A 25,165-nucleotide genomic window follows, 5' to 3' on the forward strand; every position below is an offset into this window, starting at 1 on the left:
GGATACGGGGGTGTATGCCATCCGGTCCTGGCGATTTGTCTATTTTAATCTTTTTAAGTCGCTGTTGTACTTCTTCCTGGGTCAGACAGGACACTTTTAATGGGGAATTTATTTTTACATTCTGCATGTCATCTGACAGTTTATTTTCCTCAGTGAATACATTGGAGAAAAAAAATATTTAACAGCTTTGCTTTCTCCTCGTCGCTCTCTGCGAATCCCCCCTCATTACTCTTTAAAGGGCCGACACCTTCAGATTTATACTTTTACCATTTATATAATTGAAGAACATTTTAGGGTTAGTTTTGCTCTCTTTGGCAATTAATCTCTCGGTCTCTAGTTTGGCCGCTTTTATTTGTTTTTTACATGTTCTATTTTTTTCCTTATAGTTTTTCAGTGCTTCCGTGCTACCCTCCTGTTTTAGTGATTTATATGATTTCTTTTTGTCATTTATTGCTTTCTTTACAGTTCTGTTTATCCACATTGGTTTCTTTTTGTTCCTTAACCTCTTATTCCCATACGGTATGTACCTCTCACAATGAGATTTTAGGATGCTTTTAAAGATGTCCCATTTTGTGGCTGTATTTTTATTTGTGAGGACTTTGTCCCAGTTAGTTAGGCCTATGGCCTCTCTTAGTTGGCTAAATTTAGCTTTTTTGAAGTTTGGTATTTTTGTTCCTCCCTGTAGAAACGCTCTTTTGAATGATAATTGGAAGGTTATTACTTTATGGTCACTATTTCCCAGGTGTCCCCCAACCTGCACGTCTCTTGTTCTGTCAGGCCTATTGGTTAGTACTAAGTCCAGTATGGCCGTCCCTCTAGTCGGGTCCTGAACCAGTTGGGAGAGGTCATTGTCTTTGGTTATTGCCAAGAACCTGTTTCCTTTATGAGATTTGATCTGTATAAAAGCTTTAACCCTTCAGGGAAAGCTCAGAAGCTCACCTACCAGGAGACGACTTGTGTAGAGACCTAATCGGTGTTTCCCTGATTAAGACTTTCTCTGAAAAGGGCTGATGTGTCGCTACCAGGTGATGAGAACTCAATCTGTGATGTAAGTGCCTTCATTCTGGATGTAGTCAGGATTCCGGCTGAAGTGTATTCTGCTCTATCCTTTGTATGTAGATATTATATGGCTATATGTATATACTATTGTACATCTAGAAGAGGTTGTCCCCACCGACCACACACTGACTCCATATCCTAGTGACATCACAGAACAGTGTGTGATGGAAGACCCCTCTAATCCAGGAGAACAGCCCCTCTTACAGGGGTCTGGGGGTCTCCTAATATTCCAGGGGGAGAGCAGACATGTCTGAGGAGACCTCCCCTCCTGACCTCCAGACTGTGTGAGCAGAGACTCTCTATGGCCGGTGCTGCCCCCTGCTGGCTGGACCTGCTATATGTCACCTATAGAACCGCTCCATTCTAATAAACCCAGAACCAAGACCAATAACTGACCTGCAGATCTCACCTCCTGGGGCTGCAGGACCTGCGATGATGTCACAGTCATGTGATCAGTTACGTGGAGAGCTGTCTTAGTGGTTGTAGGACCTTTGATGTCGTCACAGTCATGTGATCTGTTAAAAACGTATCCCTATTAATGGCTGTAGGGCCTTTTATGACGTCACATTGGTCACATGACAGTAAGTGCTAGATAGAACGTGAAAACCCCCATTGCTTTACTCCTCCCCTCACAAGGAGAAGGCGGCACAAGTGCATTTTTCTCAAAGGCCCTTTATCTCCTGCAGCAGCACAACCTATTACCCGACTCCTCCCACACATGTGTCTGATTACATGGTCATGACATCATCAAAGGTCCTCTAGCTGTTGCCCAATGCATGACTCCTCCCACACACGTGACCTATCACATGGTCATGACATCATCAAAGGTCCTTTAGCTGTTGCCCAATGCATTACTCCTCCCTCACACGTGACCGATCACATGGTCATGACATCATCAAAGGTCCTTTAGCTGTTGCCCAATGCATTACTCCTCCCACACACGTGACCGATCACATGGTCATGACATCATCAAAGGTCCTTTAGCGAATTAGGAGGACTAGCAATTTAGCATCTGTGGTCACGTGATTATCTCTTCCTGCGATATTTTATCTACCGGGAGCCGCTCCAGTGTGGACAGTGCGCTGAGGAGAAGCTGGTGAGCCGGAGGTCTGGGATATGATGGGATGAGGGGGAGAGGGGGAGGGGAGAGGGGGAGGGGAGAGGAGAGGAGAGGAGAGGAGAGGAGAGGAGAGGAGAGGAGAGGAGAGGAGAGGAGAGGAGAGGAGAGGAGAGGGGGAGGGGTGGTGCCATATCAAGCAGGGCAAGTCCCAGCAATGAGCTGGACGCTAGAGGTCTGCTAATAATAATCCTCGGGGCCTGTTCACATTCAGGAGGATGCTCTGCGGATTTTTCTATTTAGACATGGAAAGTCCAGGTAGGGGAGCGGCAGCATGGAGGAGAACGTAACAGATCTCACTGTGGGAATAAAAGCCCCATGTGGAATCGCCTTTCGCTGCAGGTTTTAGATTCGCGTCAGTTTGTGCTGAGCTTTTCACTCTTTGCGGTGAGACGGGTGAAATCTGCGACGAATCGGCCTGTGTGACGGTATCTGCTGCGAATCCGCGTCTCTGTCCCTCACGTGGTCACTTTAGGACAATGTTAAAGGGGTATTCCGCATGTTAATACCCTGCCCACACTATTAGATCGGCAGGGGCCCCACTGAGGACATAAACCCTGGACCCTGAACTCTTTGGGGCCCTCAGACTGAATGGGCGGCAGGTCTGGCTTGTGTGCACTCTCTAGCCGAGCGCTGGAGCCCCAGTCCACGTGTCCCACCTGCTGTCCTGTTCCTTTCAGGGGTCCCGAGGGGTACGGGGGACCCATCTGTGAGGAGGGGATAATCTCTCACAACCGGAATACCCCTTTATGAAACGCTCTGTGTCCATGTAGTTTACCTTCTGCGTCTTTGAAAGCCATGATTCCCCCCCCCCCCATTCGGTTATGTAAATGATTTTTACACTAAACAGACAGGTTCATTTTTTAACCCCTGTATCACAAAAATGGCAGTTTTTTTTGTTTGTTTTTTTAAAAGACCAGATTTTCAGCTCAAAATGAGTAAAATGCAATCATAAAAAGGTGTCCAAAGCCTTTAAGGGTAAATTGCCACGTCGAGTATTTATGTGCGGAGATTCCGCAGGTGTTCGCAGGGTGTACTGACCGCCTTTCATCATGGCGGCTGGAGTATATCTTCAAGGCTCCAGTGGCACCCGCTGTCCTCGGGACGTCCACAAATCCCATCCCGGACTAGTCTCCTAGGGATCTGAGGTGCTGGAAATTCAGGCCATTGTCCCGTGGTCAGGACCAGATTACGGACCATATAGCGCGCCAATATTACGGCCATCTGATTGCGACCAAATACTGGATCTTACAGACCCTAGGACTCCGGCTCTCCTTAAAGGCCATGGACACCCTGAGGGCAATTTTTTATGATTGCATTTTACAAATTTTGGGTTAAAAATACTGGTCTTTTAAGCCATTTTGGAGATACAGGGGTTAAAAATCAGAAGTGATAGTCTGCAAACCGACTGACAGGTTCATTTTTTTATTTTTATTTTAACCCCTGTACCTCAAAAATGGCTTAAAAGACCAGTATTTTAAGAAAGACCAGATTTTTAGCCCAAAATGAGGAATATGCAATCATAAAAAGGTGTCCATAGCCTTTAAGGGTGCATGCGCACGTCCGGGATTTATGTGCGGAGAATCCGCAAGTGTTCGCAGGGAAACCCGTGCGGACAATCCTCAATTGGTGCGCATTTTCCAATCCCCATTGAAGTGAATAAAGAAAATCCGGTCAGGAAAAATAAAAAAAATCGACACGCTGCAGACTTTAAAATCCGTACCGCAGGTCAAAATCCGGACTGCAAAAATCCACATCGTGTGGATGAGGATTTCAAATTATTCTCATAGACTACAATGTGCGTGACCTACGGTGCGGATTTTCTCTACGCTATCCCGGTCTTGTGCATTTAGCCTAAGGAGACTTAGCTGCAATGCGCGCGGTATCTTCCAGAGACAGAGCGGTCTCGGTAGTGCCGCCTTCTGAGCCTTGGGACATGACACGGCAGGATCCATCCACAGACAGCTGTGTCAGGTGCTTGACCCTCATCAGTACGGAGCAGGATTCTGGCAGATTGAGATGCTGAGGGTCACGTCCCAAGGCTAGCCAGACTTCCGAAAGTGATGTAATGGCGTCCGGTGTGTTTTGTCATATGTTTTTATTGGTGATGATATATATTCTGAGATGTTTTCTCCGTTACAGACCGGAGCCGCTCACAGATGAAGGCCGGTGATCGATCGTCTGCTCATGGCTCGCCGTCGTCGCACTGATCGACGCTACAGTTTGCCCCATTTTATATCTGTGGACATAATTTAGGTTCCTCAAGAGCAGACGTTCCCCTGACCGCTTTAGAAAATGATGCGATATTGGGGCGAGATCCCTCCGCCCGCCGTACAGGCCAGCCGCAATTCCTTTGATCTCCTGCAGAGGGAGTTTCGCACGGTGGAGATGCAGGAGCCGCCGCTGCACCAGCCCTCTGCCAACAGGCCCAGGGCCACCACCATGTTGGACATCCCCTCAGAGCCCTGCAGCCTGACCATCCACACCATCCAGCTGATCCAGCATAACCGCAAGCTGCGCAGCCTCATTGCCGCCGCTCAGACTCAGAATCAGCAGCCGGTGGAAGGTATAAAGGTGGAGGAGAGTGAGCCCCTCCCCCAGCGCCCGCCATCTCCAGCCCTCCCGGACGACTTGTTGCCGCAGGATTGCAAGACGCCCAAGCTGCCTTTCCAGCTGCGACACAGCGATCCAGAGAGCGATTTCTACCGGTATGGCGACTTCCCTGCGCATCCCATGATGCTTTGCAGTGACCGGTGAAATAAGTCCTCACCATGATGTACAGGCTTTATGTGACCCCAGGGTGCGCTGGGCCCAGCAGTGCGTTCACTGACGTTACTGGCTCTGATGGGCGGGTTTTAGCGCTGCCCTAGCCTGTAAAGCCTGCCCGTCGGTGACGTCAGCGGGCTCACTGCTGGGCGGAAGCCTCCGACTGGCAGCCCTATGGAGTGCCCGGATCGTCACCGGAACTCCAGAAAATGCCTTTGCCCTGCGCGATTTAGCGGAGCATCGGAGCATGATTCCCCCCTTCCCTCCCGCAACGGGTTCCAGATCCTTCACACTGCTCGATCTCCGCTGCAGCTCCTGGGTCTCCCCCCCCCGTCAACATCTGTTTTGATGCTGTGACGTGTCGCCCATACGTCGTGTTCAAACCACAAGTTGATTTCGGGGAGACCCAGGAGCTGCAGTGGAGCGGGAACCTAATGGCGGGGATGAGGTAAGTGGGATTTTAACAGTCTGCAGAAAAGGTCCTTGGGGGTGAACAACCCCTTTAAATCGGCGATGACCCAATTTGCCTCCTGTGCCCGCTCTTCCTGGTAACGATTTCTTCTTCTTAATACCAGTGGGAAAGGCGAGCCGGTGACGGAGCTCAGCTACCACTCCTGCCGTCAGCTCATGTATCAGTCTGTGGCCACCATCCTCGCCCACGCCGGGTTCGATTCTGCCAACGAAAGCGTCCTGGAGACCCTGACGGACATCGCCCACGAGTACTGCCTGAAATTCACCAAGATGCTGAGGTTCAATATGGATCGCGAGGCCCGGCTGGGTCAGACGCCCTTCTCCGACGTCATGGAGCAGGCCTTCCACGAGATGGGGATCGGCAGCGTCCTGTCTCTTCAGAAGTTCTGGCAGCACCGGATTAAGGATTATCACACCTACATGCTACAGGTGAGCGGGGGCGGGGTGCAGGCTTCAGTCTACGGACCTCATTTTACCGTAGATATGTACACGAACGTCCGGAAGGTTCTACATAGGATGTCTGGATCTGCCTCCGGTCACTGTACTGCCCAATCACCTCCTAATAGAAAGCGCAAGGGGCTGCAGTTCAGGGCTCCCCTTTACTACCCTCACCAGGTCTACCCTAGCTTACTTAACCCTTTATATTCCACATTTAATAGTAGCACCGCAGACATTTTGGAGCTTAGCCTAGGCCAGTCACGTCGCATACATTAGTCACATGGCCTAGGAGCATCTCAGCCCCATTGAAGTGAATGGGACTGAGTGCGATACCAAGCACGGCCACTATACCACGTATGGCGCTGTGCTTGGTGAGCAGGCAGAAAGCTGGGACGCCACTGTGAGCGCTGATGCCTTGTCAAACAGCTGATCAGCGGGGGTCCCGGATGTCTGACCCCCCACCGATCAGATGCTGATTAGATCATCAGTAGTAAAGTCTCTAAAAATGCAAAATAAAAGCAATCAAGGCTGGAACTGCTATGGCCCCTTAAAATAACCATTAAAGGGGTTATCCGAGACTAACAAATGACCCCCATATGCCCGGGCTCCTCACACTGAGTATACTTACCTGGCTCCCTGCGCCGCTCCGGGTCTCTGCACCGCCACTGCTGCTTCTCCCTGTGCGCGGATGAAAATGTCCGGGGGGCGTAGCCAATGGCGGTCGGGGACAAGCCTCCCTATACTAGGAAGGCTCGTCCTCTCCTGCCATTGGCTGCTTCCCCCCCCCCGCCCCCCCCCCAACACTGGATGTTTTGATCCGCGCATGGGGAGAGGCAGCTGCGGCGGTGCGGAGACCAGGAGAGGCGCGGGGAGCCAGGTAAGTAGAATTAGTGGGGTGGGGGGGGGGGGGGGGGGCATTTGTTAGTGTTGGATAACCCCTTTTCATAAAAATCAAACAAATTATATGTACCCCAAAATGGTGGCCAAAAATTCAACAAGAAAAACCTAATACAGCTACATCAGTGGGGGGGGGGGGGGGGAGTTATGGGAGTTGGAATGCAAAAATGTTTCTCATCTGTATCATTGGGGGACACAAGCTTGATCGATACCTCTAACTCAAGACTACTAAGGCCGTGAACAAGGTCCTGGTGGACCGAAACGTTGGCCAGTGTAATCAATTTAATTTTGGGATAGACAATAAAATGAATCTTTTCTAATCATTTCCATACGAGTGCCGTGGTCTTCATCTAATTCTATATTGACCATTACCACTGAGCACCGGAACCTATACGGAACCAGGAGTGCCATCCACTATATATTCTTGGTCCTTACGAGGCTGGAGGGGGGTATGCAGGGTGGCAGTGCTGTCGCTCTGTAACATGTACCTGCACTGTGCTGGGGACATGCGTTCTCCAGCGATTTTCTTGAGGGGGTGGTGGTGGTTACGGGCGTGGCTTGTGACGGAGGGCTGGCACTGAGAGCCGGCGTCAGTTTGGGGGTGGGATTTAAGGCACCTGGCGGGACTCTGACGCTGGTCTTGCTGCTTGGAGGGACACAGACTGGGTAAGTTCTGTTTGTCCCTTCTTACAGGGCCTAACCTTCCTCTCTTAACCAGGGTAATCACTATGTCTGAGCCCAGGTCCCGAAGCAGGCGGTCCCTTGGGTGCGTTGTGTCGCACAAAATTTCCATCCCCTCAGTCAGACTCCCTCTGCTCTGTGTGCGCTGCTCCGCCATCAAGTGGCTCGGCCCCAGACCCGATAGTTCCTACTGCCCAGCTTATGGTAGAACCGGAATGGGAGCATTCCCTGTCTAGGGTGGTCCAGGATGTCTCCACTACCAACAAGGCCATTGTGGAAATATTGGGGCGTTTGTCGGCAAGGCAGTCCTCTGACCTGTCCAAATCTGGGGATCATGGGGCGCATGCCCATCGCGGCCGTCCCGCAAAACAGGCCAGAACATCCTCCCCCCCCAAAAGAGTGTCTGTGCCGTTTCCTCGGCCTCTCCTCCTCCTTCGGCTAGGGAGTCTCATTCCGACGTGTCCTCAGTGGAAGAGGCATGTTCTGAGGAAGAAGGGGGGTCAGATGAGGATGTATTCTGGCTGGAGGGTCAGTCGTCCAAACTGTCCTCCATGGTGGACAATCTAATTACGGCGGTTATCGAGACGTTGCAGGTTGAGGATCCCAGCTCGGGTTTTTCCCTTTTGAAGGTCCCGTCGCTCGCACAAGTGTTTCCCCGACCACCCAGAGTTTGTTTCCTCTCTTTCCAAGGAGTGGAATTTTCCTGATAGACGTTTTACCTTGCCAAAACGCTTGAATGTCCTTTATCCTTTTCCCGAGGATTTGACAAAAAAATTGTCATCCTCCCCTATAGTGGACCCGCCGATTTCCTGCTTGGCTAAGCATGCTACCTTGCCGATGGCGGGTGGGGCTTCTTTCTCTGATATCAGGGATAAGAAGCTAGAAGCGTTTGCAAAATCTGCCTTTGAGGCAGTGGGCGCGTTAATGGCCGGGCCCCACCCTTCCGTGTGACTGCTCATTTGGCTCGGGCAGTGGGGGCCTCTTGGGCGATGCATCACGGGGCTTCGGCCCTTCAGGTGTGCAAGGCCGCTAGTTGGTCGTCTCTGCATGCTTTTTCCAAGTTTTACAGAGTGCACACCTTTTGCGTCTTCTGACGCTTCTCTGGGGCGTGGAGTTTTGCAGACGGCGTTCCCGACTCATAGCTGTCTTGATGGGGAGCGCTGCAGTGGCTTTATACTATACCGTTCACAGTGCGGTACTTGGAGACTGAGCTTGTGGCCGATGGACGTGATGTCACAGGCTACGAAAGAGGATGCAGCCCCTCTCTACAGACGATAAATGGGCATATACGGGAGGTGGACCCCCACCAATCAGATCCTTCCTTTAATAAGTAAAATCGTATTTCCCTCAAAAGGGCATCACTAAACGGGAAAATGAAGCTATAGCTCTTGGAATGCATGGATGGAAAACTTGGTTGGAGCTGAAGGCCAGAAAAAGGCCGGTCCATCCACTGACCCGGCGTGGACCCCGAAAGACTTCAGCTGAGAGGGGCCGTGCACATGGGGAGTGTGCCCGCCATTGAATGGGTCACCAGATCTTCTGCTCTCCGTGACACCATTTATGCCATAACTTGTGGCTCTACCATAAATACCTTCCTTAGGGATACCCCTTTAAACTTAAAACAATAGGAGGAAGCAGGTCTGCCTACGACTGGAGTCAGTTAAAGGGCCGTTTACTGTACGTGGACAGATAATCTGCACGATCGTTGGTACAGTAGCTTGGTGAGCTCTCGTTTGCTTCCTTTAACACGGAGGAATCATTGGCGGTATGTTCCCAATAACGTTGGCATAGTTGCTGGCAGCACGTTCCCTCTTTAGATGTCTTTCCTGCCTCATCAGAGGTCAGTCTTCTGCTCTGTTCCTGTCCCACGCTGTACACTGTTCATATTAACTGCCGTGGATGGAGATTTCCACAACTGCAAGGCCAGAATGATTATACAAGTAACTAAACCACCGGTAAAGAAAAAAAGAGATGATCAGGGAGCTGCAGGGCTGGAGCCCAATTATATGGGTGTCCGACCCAACCATCCCCTCTGCCGTCACGAGCTGTTCGGAGACGCATCACCATCAAGGCAAGTGAAAAGCTTCTGCCATCAATATGACCATAGAAGCGACATCATCACTTCTGGTCCAATAAGGATGAGCACCTCGGCGCTGGAGTGGCGGGGCATTGAAAACATTAGTGTTACACAGTTTCTTGGTGCTCACAATTTTGGTTTTGTTGCCCATTGGACAACTCTTTAAAGGGCTCTCTGCTTTGGACTATCCTTATGTATAAGATACCTTAGCAAAAAGCTGACCTGGTAGTAAGTATTTAGTTTCTCTGCAGCGCCACCACAGGGGAAATGAAGCATTACACATTGTGCATTCATATCAGTAGCTGTTTGTGTTTATACAGGACAGGACAGGTCCTCCAGAGATGCTCTTTGTAAGGCCTCCTGCACACATTTCGTGTGCCGCCCGTTGCCGTATTGCGGACCGCGTTTGCGGATCCGCAATACACGGGCACCGTTCCGTGGGCAATCTGCATCACGGATGTGGACCCATTCACTTCAATGGGTCCGCAAATCCGCAGATTTATATAATTATGCCCTCTAACCTTTACAGGTGAACTAAAAATGTGACCTTCTCTAACCTTCTGATTGCACTCGTCCAACTGTTCAGTGTTTCAGTATTTTTGCACAACTTGCTGTTCTCTAACAAGGAGCCTAAAGGGTATTCCCATCTTCACTTTTTATACTTACCCTTGTTTAGTGCGACGTTCACTTTCTGGATTCCTCTCCGGGCCGTGCATTGTCCTGAATGTGCATGCCGCCGCGCATGCACCATGGCGACTTATTCCAGCTCTGTATAGTTTTGACTGCGATTGGGTTCCGTTGTTGAGTTTTTATCGCGCGGGTGCAATGCGTTTTGCACGCGCGTGATAAAAAACTGAATGTGGTACCCAGACCCGAACTTCTTCACAGAAGTTCAGGTTTGGGTTAGGTGTTCTGTAGATTGTATTATTTTCCCTTTATAGCATGGATATAAGGGGAAATAATAGCATTCTGAATACAGAATGCTTAGTACAATAGCGCTGGAGGGGTTAAAAAAAATAAAATAATTTAACTCGCCTTAATCCACTTGTTCGCGCAGCCACTGCGGGTCCGCATTTCCGGAGCCGGGCCGCACATTGTGCGGCCCCATAGAAATGATTAGGTCTGCAATTCCGTTCCGCAAAATGCGGAATTAAATTGCGGATGTGTGAATGGACCCTAACTCTGTAGCGCAGAACCTCAGTGACCTGAGGGACGCCCTTCAAGAAGAGTGGGATGCCGTGCCTCTGCAGACAATAAGTCGCCTTGTGAACAGCAGGAGACATCGTTGTCAAGCTGTAATTGATGTTCAAGGCCACATGAGAAGTTATTGAGATACTGACATTTTGTGGCGGTATACCCAGCACTGGGGTCGGCTTTTGTTCAAATAAATTGTTTGAGATGAGGAAATCACCATTGCTGCTTCTACTTAAATGCCCTACTTTCATGATATAATATCACTAATATATATAATATATTGTAAGAAGGTACGTGGAATTGCTAATTGACACCGTGATATTTAGCATGGCTGTCATAGCTGATCTGGGACGGCTCTTACTGGGAGTAGTCAAAGTGCTGGGTGGGTGACTACTCCCCATATTACAGGCTGGGTTTTGGCAGTCATAAAAACCAGCCAGCACTGCCAGGTGTGGTGGATTTACCTCCCTCTGACAGTGGAGCTCAGGAGTCTGTGTGCTGTGAACTGAGGGCTGTGCTGGAACTTGAGGTTTGAGTCGGGCTGGAGGACTCAGGCCCCTCTAAAGGCGAACAGGCAAAAAATAAAAAACAGGAGACAGCACGTCCAAAGTGGTGGAATTCAATCCGGATGCAACGTTTTGTTGTACTAGAGTAAATCCAACGTTTCGTTATACTTGAATTTAGTGTTTGGGGGTCGTCTGACAAACTGTCTCCGGCCACTAGACCCAAAAAGAACAATCTTACTTTCATCAGTCCACAGAATGGCAAATTGTAGCCTCTTCAGCAGAAGTCTTTTTTCCAACAGTGGGACTTTGCGACTTTGCGGGGGCTTGTTGCAGATAGCTTGGCTTCACATACAGTGCCTTGCAAAAGTATTCACCCCCCCTTGACTTTTTTCATGCTTTGGTGCCTCACAACCTGGAATTAACATGGATTGTTTGAGAATTTGCATCATGTAATTTACAGAACATGCCGACAACTTTGAAGATGATTTTTTATTTTTTTTTACTGTGAAGCAAACAACAAATAGGACAAAATAGCAGAAAAGTTAATGTGCAGAACTATTCATCCCCCTAAAGTCAATACTTTGTAGAGCCGCCTTTTGCGGCAATCACAGCTCCGAGTCGCTTCGGATAAGTCTCTATGAGCAGTTGCCACATCTTATCTCTGGGATTGTTGCCCATTCCTCCTTGCAAAACTGCTCCAGCTCCTTCAGGTCGGATGTTTGCCCTTGTGAACAGCAATCTTTACGTCTGACCACAGATTTTCTATTGGATTGCGATCTGGGCTGTGACTCGGCCATTCCAACACATTTACATGTTTCCCCTTAAACCCCTCAAGTGTTGCTTTAACCGTGTGTTTGGGGTCATTGTCCTGCTGGAAGGTGAGCCTCCGTCCTGGCCTCAGATCACGCAGATAGTGGGACAGGTTTTGCTGAAGAATATCCCTGTGTTCAGCACCATCCATCTTTCCCTCAACTCTGACCAGTTTCCCAGTACCCCCAGTATGATGCTGCCACCACCAGGTCTCACTGTGTGGATGGTGTTCTTTGGGTGATGTGTTGGGTTTGCGCCAGACATAGCGTTTTCTTTGATGGCCGAAAAGTTCAATTTTAGTCTCATCAGACCAGAGCCTCTTCCTCCATACATTTTCGGAGTCTCCCACAGGCCTTTTCGCAAACCCACAACGTGCCTTTTTGTTTCTAGCTGACAGTAATGGCTTTCTTCTGGCCACTCTGCCTTAAAGCCCAACTCTATGCAGCGTACGGCTTATTGTCGTCCTAAGTACAGATCCTCCAGTCTCTGCTGTGGAACTCTGAAGCTCCTCCAGGGTTACCTTAGGTCTCTGTGCTGCCTCTCTGATTAATGCCCTCCTTGCCCGCAGGGCTCCAGATGGCGACCAAAATGGTCGCCAATGCGACTTAGACTTTGTAGTCTTGACGCCATTTGCGCCTAGACCCTCCGCTGCTCTGCCTCTTTAAGAAGAAAGGTCTTGCATCCAGCAGACACACAGCAATCCAATAACAGAGCTGTGTTATTAGTGAGGAGGCTGCTGATTGGTCAGTCTCAGAATGCTGCCGTACCATTGGCTGCTCCTCTAACCCCCCCCCCCATCTACCGCGCTGAACACAGCAGCTTGCTTTTCAGTTATGAAAACGGGGAGCGCGCTCACTGCCGACTTCTCCATGGACAAGGGGCAGCTGAAGTAGACGAGTTATTCAGTCCTGCGGCGCACGGAGGTGAGCGTTCTGCGTACGACGCGCCTTGTGCTGAGGGTGCCCTGTAAGGGGTAAGTGGTGGAGAAGAGAGGGCAATGATGGTGGCCACACGCAGAATGCCGAGTAACGCTGGGCTTTATGTCTCCTCACACTAGCAGATGACACTGATTCCAAAGCTGGTTTACGCAATTCTGTCCCAGGGCCTGTGTACTAAATAAAAAGAAAGGAATGCACTGTTGCCGGCACGACCAGTCATCGTAATGTAGTGCAGGGTTTCAAATCGTGACAGTGAATGGGGTCGCATTGCAACCCTACAGTTGTGAGAATTATTGGGGCTGTCATGACAATGTGCAGGTCCCAAAATGACCCCTCTCACTAGTGACAATGCTGCATTGTGAGGTTTGTCACAGCCAAAGACCCCTTGCAGACCAGCGTTCCTCCCGCAGCGAGTCCGCAACGTAGCTCCCGGCCTGACCTCCCAGCGTTGCATTATATTGATTTCAATGTAACCCTTACAGTTCTGGAATGTATTGGATAACACTGGCATAATGCTGTCCGTGTTATCCAATACATTCCAGAACTGTAAGGGTTTCATGGCATCATAAATCAATATAATGCTATGTGATTCCCGTCAGTGCTGTGTTGCGGACTCGCTGCGGGAGGAACGCTTGTCTGCAAGGGGCCAAAGTCACCATGTAGCCCCAGGCTTATCTAACCTGTGGTGATGTAATAAATGGCCATTTTGGACGACCAATTTACACACTTTTTTTTTGCACTTAGTCCATCCTTTTTGTATGCACAGTACGGCTGATGTGCAGGAGAGGTCCAACGGCGCTCATTTAAAATAGGGCTGTTACCTGCCAGGCTTCCGGTGGAGTCTCGACAGAACAGCAGGGTTAGGGCGCGCAGCATCGCAGACATGGTGAGCGGGAGAGGTCGCAATTAGGGAACGAAGTTTTATGCGAATCGACTTTGGATGTTTCATCCGAAGTCGATTCGCTCATCCCTAGTCGCAATAACGATCTAAAAAATGTCTAATGCGTATGAATACGCACGATAATTTAACTGCCATTCATGGAACATGGGAGCACGCGCCACTGCCGACCGCTCATGAAGTGCCGGGGACAGCATGGCGGGAACGGACCCTCTGCTGAGTAAAGACCATGTGCCCAGGTGATGGCACGCCAGAAGTGCCAGCGTGCCCTGCAGGCTTCTATCTGCTGCTGGGAGCTCAATGTGGAGGTTTATGAATGGAAAAACTAATAGCCAAGAGGCTAAAGAAAACCCGGTTTCTGACCCTTATGTTACAACAAAAATTAGGCGACTAATAAATTTCATTTAGCTCCTAAGTTTTTCAGATTAGGAGCCAATGGCTCCTTGATAATTTTTTTTTTTTTTTTTGTCTGGAGCACTGGGTTTTGGTGGGCGGCCGTGTCTTGGCAGGTTTGCTGTTGTGCCATGTTCTTTCCATTTGGTTATGATAGATTTGATGGTGCTCCTGGGGATCATCAAAGATTTGGATATTTTTTTTATACTGACTTGTACTTCTCAACAACATTGTCCCTTACTTGTTTGGAGAGTTCCTTAGTCTTCATGGCAGTGTTTGGTTAGTGATGCCTCTTGCTTAGGTGTTGCAGCCTCTGGGTCCTTTCAAAAATGGTGTGTATATGTAATGACAGATCATGTGACACTTAGGCTTCTTTCACACTAGCGGCACGGACCTCCAGCAGGCTGTTCCGTCGGGTGAACAGCCTGTCTAATCCGTCCTGCCGCTCCGTCCCCATTGACTATAATGGGGCGGAGACACGGCAGTGCACGGAGAGAGGCCGCCGGAATAAAACTACGACATGTCCTACATTTATTTTGGCAGCCTTTCGCCGTGCCTCGGCCGGAACTCCGCACCGCGCCCGTTATAGTCAGTGGGGACGGAGCGGCAGTCCGGGGGCACATGGTAACTAGCGGCAAGTCACATCTGACAGGCTGTTCGCACGACGGAACAGCCTGCCGGAGGTCCGTGCCGCTAGTGGGAAAGTAGCCTTAGATTACACACAGGTGACATCTTTTCACTAATTATGGGACTTCTGAAGGTAATTGGTTGCACCAGAGCTTTTTATGGGCTTCCTAACCTAGGGGGTGAATACATACGCACCGGACAATTTTCTGTTTTCTATTTCTAAACAATTATTTTATTTATATATTTTTCTCATTTCACTTCATCAACTTAGACTGTTGTGTTCTGATCCGTCACATAAAATTCAGATTAACAAAACATTGAGCTTAAGGCTGTAATGTAACAAAATACGAAAAAAAAGTCAAGGAGGGGGTGAATACTTTTGCAAGGCACTGTATGCGTCTTCTAATTGTAACAGGACTCACAGGTAACTTTAGACCTTCTTTGATCTTCCTGGAGCTGATTGTTGGCTGCGTCCTCGCCATTTTGATTATTCTTCTATCCATTCGAATGGTAGTTTTTCGCTTTCTTCCACGTCTTTCAGGTTTTGGTTGCCATTTTAAAGCATTTGCGATCATTTTAGCTGAGCAGCCGATCATTTTCTGCACTTCTTTATATGTTTTCCAATCAACTTTTTAATTAAGGTACGCTGTTCTTCTGAACAATGTCTGGAACGACCCATTTTCCTCCGAATTTCAGAGAGAAATGCACTGTAACCGGCATGTACAACATTTGCTGCCTTCCTTCCTTAAATAGGGGCAATAATTGCCACCTGTTTTTCAAAGAATGAATGATCTCACTCATTGAACTCCACACTGCTATTATTTTGAACATGCCCCTTTCAATAAGTGATTGAAGTACACCGAATCAGCAGCATGCATGTCATGACTGTTGGGTCTGTTGGATTTCTATTACTCTACTACACCTGCTAGTAAATTATTTGCCATGTAGAAATATCAATTCTACCAAAAACAGTGATTGATCAGGTTAGTGATGTCTGACTGCTATTATTTTGAACACAACTATATATATTTACTTCAGTTGTAAACGTGACTGTATCCATTCAATATCTATATCTCCTGCTGAAGTGATTATATTGGAGATTATGGAGTGAGAGATTCAGAAGCTCAGCTCTGCAGTGATTGACATGGAAGATTAAGCCTCTGTCTGTTCACAGGTCAGTAAGCAACTGTCTGAGGAGTATGAAAAGATTGTTCATCCTGAGCGGGTATCTGAAGACACAAAGCCAGTGAAGATTAAAGAGGAGCCCGTCACAGATATTACTTTCCCCATTAATGAGGAGTTAGAAGGTGACCTGGCACCTGGAGATCAGTCACTGCCTGTTGGGGTATTAGGAGCTCAAAGCGAGAGGTTTTCTTCAAACATTGAAGTTGATTCTTCACCCCAACCCTCAGGTGAGAAACAGACCACCATTCAGAGGATGATAGTGATGTATATACTGCCTCCTATGTACAAGAATATAACTACTATAATACTGCCTCCTATGTACAGGAATATAACTAATATAATACTGCTCCTATGTACAAGAATATAACTACTATAATACTGCTCCTATGTACAAGAATATAACTACTATAATACTGCCTCCTATGTACAGGAATATCACTACTATAATACTGCTCCTATGTACAAGAATATAACTACTATAATACTGCCTCCTATGTACAAGAATATAACTACTATAATACTGCTCCTATGTACAAGAATATAACTACTATAATACTGCTCCTATGTACAAGAATATTACTACTATAATACTGCTCCTATGTACAGGAATATCACTACTATAATACTGCTCCTATGTACAAGAATATAACTACTATAATACTGCCTCCAATGTACAAGAATATAACTACTATAATACTGCTCCTATGTACAAGAATATTACTACTATAATACTGCTCCTATGTACAAGAATATAACCACTATAATACTGCTCCTATTTACAAGAATATATCTACTATAATACTGCCTCCTATGTACAAGAATATAATTACTATAATACTGCCTCCTATGTACAAGAATATAACTACTATAATACTGCTCCTATGTACAAGAATATAACTACTATAATTCTGCTCCTATGTACAAGAATATAACTACTATAATTCTGCTCCTATGTACAAGAATATAACTACTATAATACTGCTCCTATGTACAAGAATGTAACTACTATAATACTGCCCCTATGTACAAGAATATAACTACTATAATACTGCTCCTATGTACAAGAATATAACTACTATAATACTGCCTCCTATGTACAAGAATATAACTACTATAATACTGCTCCTATGTACAAGAATATAACTACTATAATACTGCTCCTATGTACAAGAATATAACTACTATAATACTGCTCCTATGTACAAGAATATAACTACTATAATACTGCTCCTATGTACAAGAATATAGCTACTATAATACTGCCTCCTATGTACAAGAATATAACTACTATAATACTGCTCCTATGTACAAGAATATAACTACTATAATACTGCTCCTATGTACAAGAATATAACTACTATAATACTGCTCCTATGTACAAGAATATAACTACTATAATACTGCTCCTATATACAAGAATATAACTACTATAATACTGCTCCTATGTACAAGAATATAACTACTATAATACTGCTCCTATGTACAAGAATATAACTACTATAATACTGCTCCTATGTACAAGAATATAACTACTATAATACTGCTCCTATGTACAAGAATATAACTACTATAATACTGCTCCTATGTACAAGAATATAACTACTATAATACTGCCTCCTATGTGCAAGAATATAACTACTATAATACTGCTCCTATGTACAAGAATATAACTACTATAATACTGCCTCCCATGTACAAGAATATAACTACTATAATACTGCTCCTATGTACAAGAATATAATTACTATAATACTGCTCCTATGTACAAGAATATAACTACTATAATACTGCCTCCTATGTACATGAATATAACTACTATAATACTGCTCCTATGTACAAGAATATAACTACTATAATACTGCTCCTATGTACAAGAATATAACTACTATAATACTGCCTCCTATGTACAAGAATATAACTACTATAATACTGCCTCCTATGTACAGGAATATAACTACTATAATACTGCTCCTATGTACAAGAATATAACTACTATAATACTGCCTCCTATGTACAAGAATATAATTACTATAATACTGCTCCTATGTACAAGAATATAACTACTATAATACTGCTCCTATGTACAAGAATATAACTACTATAATACTACTCCTATGTACAAGAATATAACTACTATAATACTACTCCTATGTACAAGAATATAACTACTATAATACTGCTCCTATGTACAAGAATATAACTACTATAATACTGCCTCCTATGTACAAGAATATAACTACTATAATACTGCTCCTATGTACAAGAATATAACTACTATAATACTGTCTCCTATGTACAAGAATATAACTACTATAATACTGCTCCTATGTACAAGAATATAACTACTATAATACTGTCTCCTATGTACAAGAATATAACTACTATAATACTGCTCCTATGTACAGTCGTGGCCAAAAGTTTTGAGAATTACATAAATATTGGAAATTGGAAAAGTTGCTGCTTAAGTTTTTATAATAGCAATTTGCATATACTCCAGAATGTTATGAAGAGTGATCAGATGAATTGCATAGTCCTTCTTTGCCATGAAAATTAACTTAATCCCAAAAAAACCTTTCCACTGCATTTCATTGCTGTCATTAAAGGACCTGCTGAGATCATTTCAGTAATCGTCTTGTTAACTCAGGTGAGAATGTTGACGAGCACAAGGCTGGAGATCATTATGTCAGGCTGATTGGGTTAAAATGGCAGACTTGACATGTTAAAGGGAACCTGTCACCATGATTTTGCGCATAGAGCTGGGGACATGGGCTGCTAGATGGCCACTAGCACATCTGCAATACCCAGGTCCCATAGCTCTCTGCGTTTTTATTGTGTTAAAAAACCGTTTTGAGTGATATGCAAATTATCTGATATGAGTCCTGTAGCCGGAGATGAGTCAAGCGTCAAGGAGCCCAGCACCGCCCCGCGTCCTCCGAAGCTCCTCCTTGCCGGCTGACGTCACAGAGCTGGAGCGCCGAAATCTCGCGATGCGCGAGAACGCATGCGTAGTTCGTTCCCTGTGCTGATGCCAGCACAGGGAATGAACATGATGCCGACACTGCGCATGCGCTAGCTCGCGCATCGCGAGATTTCGGCGCTCCAGCTCTGTGACTTCAGCCGGCAAGGAGGAGATTCGGAGGACGCGGGGCGGTGCTGGGCTCCTTGACGCTTGACTCATCTCTGGCTACAGGACTCATATCAGCTAATTTGCATATCACTCAAAACGGTTTTTTAACACAATAAAAGCGCAGAGAGCTGTGGGGACTGGGTATTGCAGATGTGCTAGTGGCCATCTAGCAGCCCATGTCCCCAGCTCTATGCGCAAAATCATGGTGACAGGTTCCCTTTAAAAGGAGGGTGATGCTTGAAATCATTCTTCTTCCATTGTTAACCATGGCGACCTGCAAAGAAACGCGTGCAGCCATCATTGCGTTGCATAAAAATGGCTTCACAGGCAAGGATATTGTGGCTACTAAGATTGCACCTCAATCAACAATTTATAGGATCATTAAGAACTTCAAGGAAAGAGGTTCAATTCTTGTTAAGAAGGCTTCAGGGCGTCCAAGAAAGTCCAGCAATCGCCAGGATCGTCTCCTAAAGAGGATTCAGCTGCGGGATCGGAGTGCTACCAGTGCAGAACTTGCTCAGGAATGGCAGCAGGCAGGTGTGAGCGCATCTGCACGCACAGTGAGGCCAAGACTTTTGGAAGATAGCCTGGTGTCAAGAAGGGCAGCAAAGAAGCCACTTCTCTCCAAAAAAACCATCAGGGACAGATTGATCTTCTGCAGAAAGTATGGTGAATGGACTGCTGAGGACTGGGGCAAAGTCATATTCTCCGATGAAGCCTCTTTCCGATTGTTTGGGGCATCTGGAAAAAGGCTTGTCCGGAGAAGAAAAGGTGAGCGCTACCATCAGTCCTGTGTCATGCCAACAGTAAAGCATCCTGAAACCATTCATGTGTGGGGTTGCTTCTCATCCAAGGGAGTGGGCTCACTCACAATTTTGCCCAAAAACACAGCCATGAATAAAGAATGGCACCAAAACACCCTCCAACAGCAACTTCTTCCAACAATCCAACAACAGTTTGGTGAAGAACAATGCATTTTCCAGCACGATGGAGCACCGTGCCATAAGGCAAAAGTGATAACTAAGTGGCTCGGGGACCAAAACTTTGACATTTTGGGTCCATGGCCTGGAAACTCCCCAGATCTTAATCCCATTGAGAACTTGTGGTCAATCCTCAAGAGGCGGGTGGACAAACAAAAACCCACTAATTCTGACAAACTCCAAGGAGTGATTATGAAAGAATGGGTTGTATCAGTCAGGAATTGGCCCAGAAGTTGATTGAGAGCATGCGCAGTCGGATTGCAGAGGTCCTGAAAAAGAAGGGCCAACACTGCAAATACTGACTCTTTGCATAAATGTCATGTAATTGTCGATAAAAGCCTTTGAAACGTATGAAGTGCATGTAATTATATTTCACTACATCACAGAAACAACTGAAATAAATATCTAAAAGCAGTTTAGCAGCAAACTTTGTAAAAACTAATATTTGTGTCATTCTCAAAACTTTTGGCCACGACTGTACAAGAATATAACTACTATAATACTGCTCCTATGTACAGGAATATCACTACTATAATACTGCTCCTATGTACAAGAATATAACTACTATAATACTGCCTCCTATGTACAAGAATATAACTACTATAATACTGCTCCTATGTACAAGAATATAACTACTATAATACTGCCTCCTGTGTACAAGAATATAACTACTATAATACTGCTCCTATGTACAGGAATATATCTACTATAATACTGCATCCTATGTACAAGAATATAACTACTGTAATACTGCCTCCTATGTACAAGAATATATCTACTATAATACTGCTCCTATGTACAAGAATATAACTACTATAATACTGCTCCTATGTACAAGAATATAACTACTATAATACTGCTCCTATGTACAAGAATATAACTACTATAATACTGCCTCCTATGTACAAGAATATATCTACTATAATACTAATCCTATGTACAAGAATATAACTACTATAATACTGCTCCTATGTACAGGTATATAACTACTATTATACTGCTCCTATGTACAAGAATATAACTACTATAATACTGCCTCCTATGTACAAGAATATAACTACTATAATACTGCTCCTATGTACAAGAATATAACTACTATAATACTGCTCCTATGTACAAGAATATAACTACTATAATACTGCCTCCTATGTACAAGAATATATCTACTATAATACTAATCCTATGTACAAGAATATAACTACTATAATACTGCTCCTATGTACAGGTATATAACTACTATTATACTGCTCCTATTTACAAGAATATAACTACTATAATACTGCCTCCTATGTACAAGAATATAACTACTATTATACTGCTCCTATGTACAAGAATATAACTACTATAATACTGCCTCCTATGTACAAGAATATAACTACTATAATACTGCCTCCTATGTACAAGAATATAACTACTATAATACTGCCTCCTATGTACAAGAATATATCTACTATAATACTGCTCCTATGTACAAGAATATAACTACTATAATACTGCTCCTATGTACAAGAATATAACTACTATAATACTGCTCCTATGTACAGGAATATAACTACTATAATACTGCCTCCTATGTACAAGAATATAACTACTATAATACTGCTCCTATCTACAAGAATATAACTACTATAATACTGCTCCTATCTACAAGAATATAACTACTATAATACTGCTCCTATGTACAAGAATATAACTACTATAATACTGCTCCTATCTACAAGAATATAACTACTATAATACTGCTCCTATGTACAAGAATATAACTACTATAATACTGCTCCTATGTACAGGAATATAACTACTATAATACTGCCTCCTATGTACAAGAATATAACTACTATAATACTGCTCCTATGTACAAGAATATAACTACTATAATACTGCCTCCTATGTACAAGAATATAACTACTATAATACTGCTCCTATGTACAAGAATATAACTACTATAATACTGCCTCCTATGTACAAGAATATAACTACTATAATACTGCTCCTATCTACAAGAATATAACTACTATAATACTGCCTCCTATGTACAAGAATATAACTACTATAATACTGCTCCTATGTACAAGAATATAACTACTATAATACTGCTCCTATGTACAAGAATATAACTACTATAATACTGCCTCCTATGTACAAGAATATAACTACTATAATACTGCTCCTATGTACAAGAATATAACTACTATAATACTGCCTCCTATGTACCAGTCTATGGATTGGATTAGTAAAACGTTTGGTTGCAGTCGGACGCAGTGTTTAAATTTAAGAGAAACATTCGAAATATATTTGAATTATTTTAGTAAAATCGCTTATTATGACGCATCTACTAATGGCCGCAGTGGCGGTCTTCTTCTCTGTCCTCTTCCTCCTGTAATAAGTCTACAGGGACACGTATTATTACTCCCTTCCCCCTTCTCTCAGAGACGATGTGAATTATGAAATGTGAAGTGCAGCCGCCGTACGAGCCCCGTCAGTGTGAAGCCTGCTATTAAGCTGAAATGATGCTTCGGCAAAATTACTATGCAAACCCACTTATTTTCCTGCTGAAGTGGGCTGGAGTTGAAATCAATTTGCTTTTCCATCAGCTTGCAGCTTTTTTATATTATTTTTTTTTTTTGGGCGATTTTTTTTTTCCAAAATATTTCCAATCGGCTAATGAAGTAAAGCGAGTAAAGGTCTCTCTGTGGCCGATCATTGATTGCGGCTGCGGTTCTCTCTCCTGATGGGATTCGATCTTACGAGTCTGTGGCTTCCGCCGTCAGTGGAAATCGCTGCATTTTTGCTCTGCTTTAATCCAGTCTTGTAACCGGCACCGGCTGCTTCACCAGCACCATGATCTCCTCACGTAGACTCGTCCTTGAGGTTTACATTGCATATCTTTTTTTTTTTCCCCTGACGAATCCTGAGGGACTTCCTTATTATTAAAGGGAATCCGTCATCAAGGTGTTCGACAGTTAAAGCAGTTGTGCAATGGCAATATCTCCTCTGTCCACAGGATGGGGTATAAGTGCCTGATCGTCAGGGTTCCAACTGCTGGGGCCCCTGATCACGAGAACGAGGGGACTATGCTCTCCTGTAGGAATGCAGTGGCGGTCACGCATATGCGCTGCCGCTCCATTCATCTCTTGTAGTCAAGTTCTTGCACTTTGCTATCCCGGCAGTCCCATAGACTTGCATTGAGCGGCAGACACACATGCCTGTCTGTACGTGCTCCATTCAGATTAGGAGCACGACCCCTAGTTTTGTGATTGTCAGGGGCCCCTTTCCTGTGGCTGTTTTTAAAGGGGTTGTGTCAGGTGTCTCGCTAGGATAGGCTATCGAGGTCAGATAAGTGCAGGTCCCACCTCCTGAGATTTGTACATTTCTTAAAAACCGGCCCCCAAAAGTGAAAGAAGCGCGCACACTGCGCATGAAAATAGCGATGCGAGCGCACCTCCTTGTTGAAAAGTCCCGTAGAAACGAATAGACCGCACCGTGCAAGTGCAGCTTCCGACCAATTCACCTCTATGGCCAAGCCTGCACTCTATTTTCGATAGTCCCGTAGAAATGAATGGAAGGTGGCCACGTATATGAGCGGTGGGCGCTCTCCTTTACTTTGGGGTCCTGTTCGGGAGACAGTTGTTGGTCCCAGAGGGGGACCCACACCTATCTGACACATGGCATATTCCTAGTGTTTGTTCCTAGGCTGAACACACATGCAAATCCATGCCATCCAAGAAGTAGGGATCTTAAAGGGGTTTTCCACTTATGGCTGGACCTGAGGAAGAAAACGTGTGCTTCACTGGAGTGAATGCGGCTGAGGTGCTATTTTGGTGAAATAAAAAGACGTGTTTTTTCTAAACCAGGAAAACCCTTAAATTGCTCAAGAGGAGGAGTTAAGTGACAACCTCTACCTTAAACACAAAACATTCTCGTTGTAGTAGTCACTTCCCCTCCACCACATGGTAGCGAAGGTTCACGTTGAGTAGAAGAATGAGAATAGCCCTTGCTTTTAATGAGATGCACGAGGACCTTGCCCTTGAAGTTGAGTCATTATCCGCCTCTTATCCCCTGGTTTTATATTTTACAGGGTCAGATGTCAACACCTCCCCACTCTGGAGCCTGACGCAGGTAAAAATGGAGCCCCAGGACAATGAAGAAGGGGCAGTCCATGGGCACAGCGTTCTGGGAAATGATGTTTTTGAAGAGCCTATGTCGGGGATGAGTGATTCTGGAATACCTGGCAGCCCGAATGGATCTGAGGGCAGCTACGGTTCCCAGTCTCCGGACAGTCTCATGGGGTCCTCTCCAGTGTTCAACCAGCGACCAAAGAAAAAGATCAGAAAGATGTAGTTGAATTGGATTAGGACAATCTGCATTCCCAGAACTTATGTCCTGCTGTGGTTTTCTCATGTAATGTGGTAAACTCTTATGAAATGAAATATCAGCACCGGAAAAGGTGATAGTTTGTATGTGGAGATTAATAATAACTTCAGCTAATTACAAGAGTACAAAAGAAGTTTACTGTGACCTATATTAAACCCACGGCTCTTGACCCTTTTGGGCAGTCTGCTCCTCCTGGGCGGTGTGTGTATTGTGTGGGGCAGTCTGCTTCTGGGTGGCGTGTGGTAGTGGTGGGAGGACAGTCTGCTCCTCCTGGGCGGTGTGTGTATTGTGTGGGGCAGTCTGCTTCTGGGTGGCGTGTGGTAGTGGTGGGAGGACAGTCTGCTCCTCCTGGGCGGTGTTTGTATGTGGGGGAGGGGTGGGGCAGTTTTCTCCTCCTGGCTGGTGTTGGTGGGGCAGTCTGCTCCTCCTGGGCGTTGTGTGCGTGGGAAGGGGGCAGTCTGCTCCTCCTGGGCGTTTGTGTGTGTGTAGTGAGGGCAGTCTGTTCCTCCTGGGTGGTGTGTGTGTGGGGAGGGGGAAGTCTGCTCCTCCAGGGCGGTGTGTGTGGGGGCAGTCTGCTTCTGGGCGGTGTGTGTATATGTGGGGGGAGTTTTCTACTCCTGGGTGGTG

At 45.7% G+C, this 25,165-nt stretch overlaps 1 protein-coding gene across 2 annotated transcripts; it reads left to right on the forward strand.

Moving 5' to 3' along the window:
* The first annotated feature begins 919 nt into the window (after positions 1 to 919).
* SUPT7L (SPT7 like, STAGA complex subunit gamma) lies at positions 920 to 24,671 on the forward strand. Of its 2 annotated transcripts, none has more exons than XM_040430754.1 (5): positions 920 to 1,048; positions 4,319 to 4,884; positions 5,518 to 5,842; positions 16,047 to 16,284; positions 24,243 to 24,671. In XM_040430754.1, exons 2-5 carry the CDS (start codon positions 4,472 to 4,474, stop codon positions 24,503 to 24,505), a joined length of 1,239 nt encoding a protein of 412 aa, XP_040286688.1. In that variant the 5' UTR covers positions 920 to 1,048; positions 4,319 to 4,471; the 3' UTR covers positions 24,506 to 24,671. The 2 variants fall into 2 exon arrangements, with proteins under 2 accessions (XP_040286688.1, XP_040286687.1); XM_040430753.1 differs by lacking the exon at positions 920 to 1,048 and adding an exon at positions 2,030 to 2,155.
* The last annotated feature ends 494 nt before the right edge of the window (positions 24,672 to 25,165 follow it).

This window comes from Bufo bufo, chromosome 4 (genome assembly GCF_905171765.1).
Source record: "Bufo bufo chromosome 4, aBufBuf1.1, whole genome shotgun sequence".
Classification (NCBI taxonomy): Eukaryota; Metazoa; Chordata; class Amphibia; order Anura; family Bufonidae; genus Bufo; species Bufo bufo.